This window comes from Amyelois transitella, chromosome 12 (assembly GCF_032362555.1).
Source record: "Amyelois transitella isolate CPQ chromosome 12, ilAmyTran1.1, whole genome shotgun sequence".
In the NCBI taxonomy this organism is placed as follows: domain Eukaryota; kingdom Metazoa; phylum Arthropoda; class Insecta; order Lepidoptera; family Pyralidae; genus Amyelois; species Amyelois transitella.
In genome coordinates, this window is record NC_083515.1 from 11,194,635 (window position 1) to 11,205,627 (window position 10,993).

Below are 10,993 nucleotides of genomic sequence, written 5' to 3' on the forward strand. Positions count from 1 at the left end.
TGCGGCCGGTCAGCGGTAGTGGGCTGCCGGCGTGGGGTAATCATAGCATTCTTCAAGTTTCGTTTTTATCGAGGGATAAATTGTATAAAAGCGTCGGTGGAAGAGTGTTTGAGGTAGCCTCGTCAGTGTAGTCATTCATTCATATAATCTCTTTTTCAATTTTTTTTTAGTACCTACATAATTACGAAACTCTTAGGGGGAGTGAAATCTATGATGCTGTCGGACATAATATTTATAAAGAATTCATGAAAACGAATTTATCCGAGCAAAGTTACAAAAAAAGTTTTATCCGAGCTAAAATAACAACATTACGAAGCCATATTTCCCTTCACAAAAATATGACAAGTCAAGTCTTTGGCCGCCTCATAGAGATGATGTTCAACATCGTACCGCTGCCATTTCTCCCGGTTATTTTGTGTGCGAGAAAAAGGTCATAAAATTGCTTGAGCGACTATCTTTTGACCTCCGTCTCAGAAGGAACTGGACAACTTGTAGTTTTTCTTTAACATACATACATATAATCTCGTCTATATCCCTTGTGGGGTAGACAGAGCCAACAGTCTTGAAAAGACTGATAGGCCACGTTCAGCTGTTTGGCTTTATGATGGAATTGAGATTCAAATAGTGACAGGTTGCTAGCCCATCGCCTAAAAGAAGAATCACAAGTTTATAAGCCTATCCCTAAGTCGCCTTTTGCGATATCCATGGGAACGAGATGGAGTGGTCCAATTCTTTTTTTATTGGTGCCGGGAACCACACGGCAATTTTTCTTTAATACCGAGTATAATCATGATTGACGTTGGATGCCGGCTGCAGAGTGAGATAGAAGTCATTGGGGGAGGCCTATATGCAGCAATGGACATCCTGCGGCTGATGTGATGATACATGATACACCTTAAACTCTCACCTCAGCTAGTCAACACGTAACTTTCTCGGCTACAAGAAACATAATCACAAGAAAAACTAATAAAGCGAGTGTTTATACAATTTTAATTGTGGCATTCGAGTATCCGCCAGTCATTATCTCCCTCCGCCGGAGAAGATGCTACCTTAAGTTTTAAGTGATAAGGTTCAAGGTTGGTTGGCTGGTGGAGAAGGCGGTGAAAGCCAGTACATCGCAATGTAAGAGTCCCTGCTGATGTTTTCCAGACACTATTTTGATGAGGAGAGATCTAGTGCTAGTAACATTAGTGAATTATTTAGGTACATTAATTTTTAGTCCCTCTCCCATTTTCATCGTATTCCCAAATTCAGCTTGGAAGCTCGATAAAAAGAGCATGCAAATTATAAAATGCAATTGAAATATACTCATAAACTTGGGATTCTTCTTTTAGGCGACGGGCTAGCAACCTGCCACTATTTGGATCTCAATCGTTTCATTAAACCAAACAGCTGAACGTGGCCTATCAGTCTTTCCAAGACTGTTGGCTCTGTCTACCCCGCAAGGGATAAAGAAGTGTAGAAATATGTGGTAAAAGTTGTACTGCCCGTTATATTTACATGCCGCTCGAAATGCTTTGATATATCACGAAAAGACAGCTGTTAGAGACGACATAAGGTGTCTTTAGTTGTCTTTAACGGCTGAAAATACAATCGGGAATTCATTTCTATTAACTAAAAGAGTTGAAACTGCAAACATAAAACAAGTTCAATATACAAGTTATTTTAGTTTATACCCATATCTTTTTAATGAATATAACAATTAACTTTCCAATTTTTTCACGAATAGTAACACCTTAGTTTTTTTATTTATAAACTTGTAATTACTAAGAATGCGTTAACATGTCATTGTACCGCGTGCCCGTCATCGTCCACTTACGGCGCGGACAGTGCTCCGCTGCTCCACCGAACACACCGCCGCGGAAGTGCGCGCGCGCATCCATATCGTGCGGGCACCATAACACGGCATACTTCAATACACAAATGTAAGTACTTTAAGTATTTATTGCCGCGGAATAGAAAGAATTAGTTCTTTGTGGCGAAAAAACGAATTTAGTATTTTCTTATATCGCTTAGGTACAAAAGTGAACTCTGATAAAGCGATATGACCTACAAGTTGTTATCCAATAGGGATTACAACTTGTAGGTCATATCGCTTTTTTCAGGAGGTTCGTTCATTAAAATTTTTTTTTTGCATTTTACGCGAGTAAAGGACAATATTACTTTGCATTGCAATTTTGTTTGCGAATTTTAGGAAGAAATCTTTTCATGAATAATAAAAAAGAAGGTTCTGTCTGGAAAGCAGCGTTAAACGAATAATCCGGCGGATATTTTGGAAACTTCACTTACCGGTTTGGACTTTTAATTGATATAAGTCAATCAGTCAGTCAGTGTGAAATCTTAGAACCCCAACGACTGAGCATGTTATAATAAAAAACATAGAAATCTTATTGAATGCGAGAGACTTACATAGTGACTGGTAAAGGTACATCAGATAAAAACGCTTGCGGGGTAGACAGAACTAAAAGTCATCAAAAGACCGAAAGGCCACGTGTTAAAATGTAGGTACATATAAAGTTATTAATAACAGTTAAGTGTGTGCCGCATTCATCTCATCATGTACAGTCTTCATAATAATTACACCGCCGTTACCAACAAATTCTGCCGAACCCGTCAGTAGGTCAATGAACGGCGAAGTCAAAACAAAACAACTAACGTTTGGACTATTCATTCCACTTCGGATTTCTTACAAAGCATAGCCAACGTCATGAATTCTATTTAATTCCATATTATTTTAAAATTGCGATTCATACTGTACCTATTTATAAGCAGTTACTGTAATTCAACTGATGTACTTCATGATACGCAATAAAGATTTTGAATTTGAATATTTTCAATTTCTGGATTGAGGCTGGAATAACTGGGTAGTAGCTTTACATACGTATATGTCATCACGTCTATATAACTTGCGGTGAAAAAGAGCCAAGGCTTGAAAAGATTGGGAAGCCACGTTCAGCTGTATGGCTTGATGATGGAATTAATATTCAAATAGTGACAGGTTGCTAGCCCATTGCCACAAGAAATTTATTAGCCATTCCCTTAGTCTTTTTCCCTTAGTCACCTTTTACGGTATCCATGACAAAGATATGGATACGTCCTATGAAGTGCCGGGAACCACACGGCTTTAGCTTTAGGTATCCTAAGATCTGGATTGTAAGGCAATAATTCCGTATATTTTAAGCTATAGAAAAAGGCTAATGAACTTGGGATTCTTCTTTTAGGCGATGAGCTAGCAACCAGTCACTGTGTTAATCTCAATTCCATCACTGGGCGATAAGTGTCATGTAGCTGAACCTAGGCATTAATACTTTTGGACACTGTTTGCTCTCTCTACCCCGTTAAGGATATAGACGTGATAATGTGTGTATGTATGTATAAAGAAAATAATATAAAAAAATCATTTATCCCGAACTAGGTGCTGAAAATCGCTTGACATAAACACATACTATCTTTTACATGAAATTGATCATCGGGTCCATGTGCAAAATTTTCCACGAGATTTGTCTTGAGATTTGGAATTCGTAAACGTAATACAAAAATCTGTGTGACCAACTGACCAATGGTCCCATTGAGAACCTATTTACTTCGCTTTAACGATAAAAAAAATAATTATCATTCTGTCATAAAAACATTTAAAAAAATAGACTTTAATTTAGCCGTTTTACATTTTGCTACGGTAGCCATTTTGTAGTATTAAGGGGTTCCAGACTCCCACTATCGTAGTAAATCAATTTTTGAGAATAAAAATATGATTTTTCTTGCTTCGCGGTGGAAAAAATGGCTCATGAATACAGTTGTGTCGGTCAATCCATCATTGTAAAATTACATGTATTTAGCTCGTTATGGCTACGATAGCTTTCTTGCGCCAACGACTGTGGAAAGCATGCGCAGACGCAGGAAAAGAAAACGCGCGGGCGGCGGTGCGTGGGTGAGCTTAGCGACAAATGGAGTTAGCGGATGTAAGAAGAAAATAAAAACAATTAGTGTCTTTATAATGTTGATGACTCTGTATAAATCAAACAATAATAAAATTTACTGAAGTAAACCGGCCCTGCAATCAGCATTACGCTGTGATAACAAACGCAACGCAACGAACGCAAACCATTTATTCTGTATTCAGATCCCATCAATACAATACCACACTACACTATATAATTAACTCTGGATAATTTGGCAATCTTTGGGGCCATTCAACTAAGGTTCTTCTGTCCCCCCGAATTTCACCCAGGGGACTCATAGCACCTAGCGTGCTAGCCTACCCACTGAATTCTTCTGGTGCAACCTTTCTGCCATTTTCAGAGCACCACGGAGTTAATAAAAAGCTGAACTGGACAGGCCTGGCACCCAAATTTTGTCTGGACTGGACTAGCAGTATAAAAAACCTAAATTTGTTTGGCTTACGAGCTTTAGATTTAATCCGGTCCTGATGTGTTGTGAATTAATCTTTATTCTATGACCACTGCCAACTCCATTCGCTTCCAAGCTATCATATGTACGATATGCGAGTGCGCAGCGCAGATGCGTTCCGCTCCGGCGCGTGCGCGGAAGCGGCCTGTCGTCGACTGCGCACTGCACCGGCGTTCACATGCTGGAAATACCGTAACTTGCCGGCTGCTAGTTTTTCAATTAGACGTCTCACTTCTTTCTCTTGCGATTATAAAACATAATTGACTTCCTCAAACCTTAACTGGCTAGTGTAGGGCGATTAAGCAAAAACTCAAAATTAAACAAACGATATATAAGATAGGCCACGCTCAGCTGTTTGGCCTACTGATAGAATTGAGATTCATATAAAATGACAGGTTGCTAGCCCGTCGCCTAAAAGAAGAATCCCAAGTTTATAAGCCTATCCCGCTTTTCCGATAGCCGCCTTTTACGATATCCGTGGGAATGAAGTGGTCCTTTTCTTTTATCTATTGGTGCCGGGAACCACACGGCCTTTGTTTATTCTATGTTTAATCAAGTAAACGAGGTTACACCATCGGGTCTCGAACCGTCCCATTACACAAGCATTGGTCACAGACAAGGAGTTAGCTAATTTTATCAATGACACGCCCAACTTTGTTCAAAGCGAGTCAGCTTGTTGTAAACAAATACTATTACATGTTTTTTAGGCTCTTAGAATTTAATAATAGCATTCAATTAAAATCAATTAATGTAACAGATCTATACTACTTAGGTACCTATGTTTTACAATAAAGTTTTGAATTTGAATTTAAGAGCCTTTTTACTTCCATAAGACGCAGGTGTAAGATAAAATTGATCTGCAAAAATATACAGACAAACACTCCAATATAATATTTAAAAAAAAAGAGAAACACCTCCAGTCTATATCATCCTTTTTTGAAGTCAGTTAAATTTCTAAAACCTTATTCTAAGTGTAAAAAACACTTTCCTGAAAACCGTATTAAAATAGGTTCAGCGATACGCGATATCGCGGACAACATACATACAGATCGAACTGAGAACACATCTTTATTTTTAAAGCGTTTAAAAAATAATTAGCCGATTATTAAGATTGCACATGTAATTAAATAGTGTTTGTGTATTACTACGATTACGGCGATGTTATCAACACGACAAACACACTACACAAACTGTATAGAAATGGTGACACCTCGACAACATCTAGGTATTTCTGCTCTTCATAAAGTTAAATGAAAGAACATTGTTCATTTGATTGAATCTCCTTCTCTTCTTCTTCTTCCTCCTGGCTATGTCCTGATTGCATTCTCACCTCACCACTTTGGAGAGGAGCCCGGGGTATGCCTTTGATCATGACTCTTGGACTGAGTGAGCAGGTTTTAACAGAAAGCGACCACCTCCGTAACCTCTGCAGGGGAACCTAACCCGTATTGGATCGATCATGGTCACACATCCAGTTGCCTGAATGTGCAGGTTTCCTCGCGATGTTTTCCCTCACCGTAAAAACGTCTGTTAGTAAGTATTTAAAGTTCAAACTAATGTACATAACTTCGAAGATAATCATTAATACATGGCTGACGTAGGATATGTACTTTAGTAATAACATTTAGGTGCACTAGAGTGCGCTCGCGTAAAACAAAGATTTCCGTTCCATCTGGAATTTCGGATAATCATACCTTAGTGCACCTAGAATACATAAAAAACCTTGACGCTAAATTTCAAATCTCTACACCAAGCGACTTGTGCTATGCTTTGATATGTCTGTCAAATCAGTCATAGTCAGTGTGGAAAAAAAAATGTATCAAATATATTAAGATTTTTTTTCAAATGACACTTTGGAATTTTTTAGTTTTAGTATTAATTAATTAATAACGGTTTTTTTTTATTTGGCTATCTTGTTGCATATCTACAAACTTGTTGCTTTACGACGCTCGACGAGAACGCATCGCGTGCGCCGGCGCAGCGGTTACACCCGCGGATGCGTTTCGGTTCACGCAATAACAATCACCCTTACCTGTCACAATCGCTTTTGTTTTATGCTGTTTTACATTAGTAAGTAAGTACTATAAGCTTTTTACTGCATTTGTACTGTACGTAAAAGATTTCATATTTTTACCAAAGTAACTAACAGTCCTCCTATATATCTATCTATAATCAAAAAGTTGTGATTTAAATTTCGATGCATTTATATAATCACGTCTATACCCCTTGCGGGGTAGACAGAACCAACAGTCTCGAAAAGACTGATAGGCCACTTTCACAATTCCTAAGGGTGCGTGCAAGCTCCAGTTTATCATTAGGTACATGTTAAATTGATGTAAGTACAAGTATTTTCTATTAGTTGAGATAACTAATATATAAATATTAATTCAATTTCCGTCTTCTGTGAGGAAATTTTAATAAAATAAAAGAGAAAACAGGATGCAAAGTTATTACTTCGTTATCGAAATGCAATTTCGAACCATTTCTGATGTTAATTGCATAATTAAAACTTTTATTTAGTTTGCTTTATTGAAAAAAAAATGTCTCAATTAGAAATCACTTCCGATACGTAACTTACATAGGATTATATCACGTAAATTACGTTAAGCTTTTTACTGCATTTGTACTGTACGTAAAAACATTATAAAAATTTCGATACATATATATAATCACGTCTATATCCCATGGGAGAGAGATGGAGTGGTCCTATTCTATATATATAGGGGTTTATATATTTATACTATATCTTCAGACATGTAGGAAAATTCCTACTTCTGGCAGAGGTAAAAAGTTTTAACTTTAAAATTACTTGAAATATCTACTTATTGGTATCAATTTCTTACATAGGTACATACATATAATTATCACGTCCTTGGGGGGTTTACAAGTTCACCAGACTTGAACACTGAAAGATAATTTATTTTTTGCTCACAATAAAAGCCAAAAAGTCGCCCCGTTATGTGCAACATAGACCGTGTCAACAGTCATTCCCAAATTTCCAAATTTTACTTTCCGACATCGAAACACGAATAAGAAATAATTCACGAATTCGCCTAAGTAGGTATCTCGTGTGGTATCATGATGGTGTCCTGTGTAACTAATTAAAAATGCGTATGAAAATAACTGGCAACTTTAACTACAATAGTGCCGTGTGGTTCCCGGCACCAATGCAAAAAAAAATAGGACCACTCCATCTCTTTCCCATGTATGTCGTAGAAGGCGACTAAGGGATATGCTTACAAACTTGGCATTCTTTTTAGGCGATGGGCTAGCAACCTGTCACTATTTGAATCTCAATTCTATCATTAAGCCAAACAGCTGAACATGGCCATTCAGTCTTTTCAAGACTGTTGGCTCTGTCTACCCCGCAAGGGATATAGACGTGACCATATGTAATAACACTAACCAAAACAACACTTACCCCGCAGGTCCCCCATGCAGTCCGTAACAGTCGTTAATCCCGGCCAGGACTCCGACCACCCCGGCCACCACGGCCGCGCACCCCGCCCACAGCCCCGCGCCCACCCGGGACAACGCGGCGCCCTTCACCACCGCCATGGCCCCGGCGCCCAGCAGCAGAGCCCCCAGCACCACCTGCCCCAACCCCAAAAACACAACAATCCTTCTCCGTCCATTTCTCTCACTCGCCACACTTTTAGAACTGACACTCTTAACTTTCTGGGGGGTTTTACATATCAACTGTTCCGTGGAATGGTCGGATTTGAGACTGGAGACCGTGGTGAAGCCCGGGGGCGCGCCAGATTCGGTCTGGTCGGCCATCGCGGCATGCCGTCACACGTCCGATCCACAGCGCAGTCGCGGAGACACTGCCTCGCCAGAACACCTGCTTGGGTGAAAGTTACACCACGTAGGTACATTTGGTTTCTTGTGATTTCTTGTAGGATTAGAATTTAGGATTCGCGATGTCAATAAACTTATTTGATTGCGTCACTTTTACTTTCAGATTTGTGGTTCGGCGTTGTGGGTGCGCATGCGCAGTGGACAGTTCGGCGTCGTCCATGTTCAGTTGAGGTAGATCCGTGGATGATAAGAGTTGTGATAAAGTAATAAACTTTTACAGGAACTTTTACAAGTAACTCGGGCAGAAAGGGATTTTTTTCTACAGAAACTAAATACTCTGACACATTTGTTTGTCCTGCCATTCCAGACTAGACTACCTAATTTAGATCAACGGAGTGATAACAGTTATAAAATAATGGTTCACAATAGTTTTCGTAAAAAAAAATACAAAGAATCAAATCTTGTCCAACTGTTTTTTCTTCTAAAACGCGATGCAGGTAGGTAGGTATGTAGGTAATTCACTGTTCCACCCATCGCAAAGATGCTTTTACAATTGAAGATTAGACGCAAACTATGTTATTGAGACATCAGTCAAGCAAACAAAAAGTAGTTACCCACAAATACCCACTGATGACCGCGACCAATCTCAATTGACCCAGAAGACGCCGCTCAAGAAGGAAGTGTGCCAAAGCCTGATGAATTAATTGGAAACCCATCACGGGCCGATGACAAACAGGCGGAACCGGGCGCGGGGCATAGTTCACGACGCTCTCTCCGAGACGGTGTTCACATTGTGAGAGTGACGTACTTAGAAGACATATTTTTTCAAAATAAGTACTTATCAACTTATGCTGTTCCTATAATTATTTACTTGGACAACGGATAGACGCTTTGGAAGCGGCAGTAAACTTAGTTTTAAGTAATTTATTTTAATTATGCGAAACCAAAAGGTATGACAATTATAATGTGATGTTTGAAATGTTCTTATAATAATGAAAAATACCTAATATTTGAATTTGGATAATACGTGATTATATAAAAGTAGGTATATTATCCTGGTCGTATCCAAACGTTTCTTCATAACAGCAAAGATTTCGTGCGGTTCTGGGCCCTTGGAATTGGAAAAAGAACCACTCTGTCCCCTTTTTTGGATATCATTAAAGGCGACTGAGGATAAAGCACTTTTATCTACTGCAAACCTCCATTACGATTTGGTAAAGAAGAAAAAACATAAAGTGTGCCAGCTGCTTCTCTTTTCACTTAAATTGTTAAAGTCAATCAAAGGCTAGGCTTAAAAATTTAGCGATTAATATGGAACTTCGGGCGTTTGAACACCCACAACTCGCCCAATGTGAACCACACATGGGCTACTACAATCTGCCGCACACGACAACGCTATTAATGCGACCGTTTATAATGGCTGGTGTCGTCTTACGATTAAAACTAATGCGTTTTGTGTGAAGAATACCTACAAAATCTTTCTATTTTGATAATAAAACGAAAAGTAGGTTTATCCGTATAAAAATAGCCAATGAAAGTGACAAGCTCATCAATAAAATAAGTTTGTTTACACAAGATTCCGCACTTTTGAATCGACTATAAGTACACACATTGACCTTTATCACGGCTTTATTCTTAACGGTGTAGACAGAGCCTTTACTTTACCGGTGACTGGGTCAGGAAATTCCGAGTTGATAAGTTTTTCTCTTAATTGACTTTTACAATCTGAAGGCTAGCACTCCCTTGTCTTACTTCCAGATGCCACTCGATACTAACCCAACATTTATCTATAGAATAAACAAATCATTAGTTTCGGGCAAAAGGTGGTGAAATAGGAAATAAATAAAAGGAGCTTACTTAAAGCATCAATGTCTTTCTTTTTTCCCCACAGGCAAAACGGCGTCGCTATTCACGGGTGGGTGGCCGAGGGCGGTACGGGGCGCACCTGTTGTAACGATCATATGATATTTTTCACCCTGTCATATTAGCACATAAAACATTCGTAGATAAGGTTTCACTAACATTGAAGTGTACAGTCGGCCAAATAGAAAAGTATACTACTTACCTACGATACAAACAAAAGTTACTTTAAAGGTTACTTTAAAGGTTACTTTACTTTACGATTTATTTATTTAAAACTTTATTGAGCCTCAAAGGTACAATAACTGGACCTGAATAATTGTAATAATGCTAATAGCATTCTCTACCGGTCAAGCTTTAGAAAATAGCAACCTTTTTGTATGCCCACTGCACATTTGACCAACGGGTTATTTATTAACAACGATAAATTATACGATCTTCCCTCTCTCTCTATCTTACCTGATGATCAAATATATAAGAGAGAGAAAATAAGTCTAACACTATCTACTATATGCCTTTTCGAGGTTCGTGAATATAGTCCCGCGGAAAACGTAACCCACGTGATAAGAAAATATGTTGGAATGGAAAAAAGGCATGTATTGACTAAGTTATATTTTTAAATTTGTGGTTTATAAAACAACATACACTCATATTTCGAAAGTGAAATAATTAAATCAAAATTATAATCACGTCGTATACCAAAATGGTGACGTTATGTTACATCGCTGTATATAGATAGGTGTGTTACGTTTAGACACTGAAATTATTGATATTACGTACTTACTAATGGTTCACATCGTAACATTGTTAGATGGTTACGACACATTGTCGCCGAAAGTATATAAATAAATGGTATGCTATCTACGGTACCCTAATATTTGTATTGCATAAGTACATTTATTCAGCAGTTAAAAACAAAAATAAT

At 38.4% G+C, this 10,993-nt stretch overlaps 1 protein-coding gene across 1 annotated transcript in view; it reads right to left on the minus strand.

The window, feature by feature from the left end:
- The window catches only part of LOC106133132 (uncharacterized), an 84,119-nt gene extending 75,904 nt beyond the window's left edge, over positions 1-8,215 (minus strand). The window contains exon 1 of the mRNA XM_060947085.1: positions 7,829-8,215. Coding sequence (XP_060803068.1) covers positions 7,829-8,187 — 359 coding nt within the window. The 5' untranslated portion in view covers positions 8,188-8,215. The remainder of the gene's footprint in view (positions 1-7,828) is intronic.
- Positions 8,216-10,993: the final 2,778 nt, after the last annotated feature.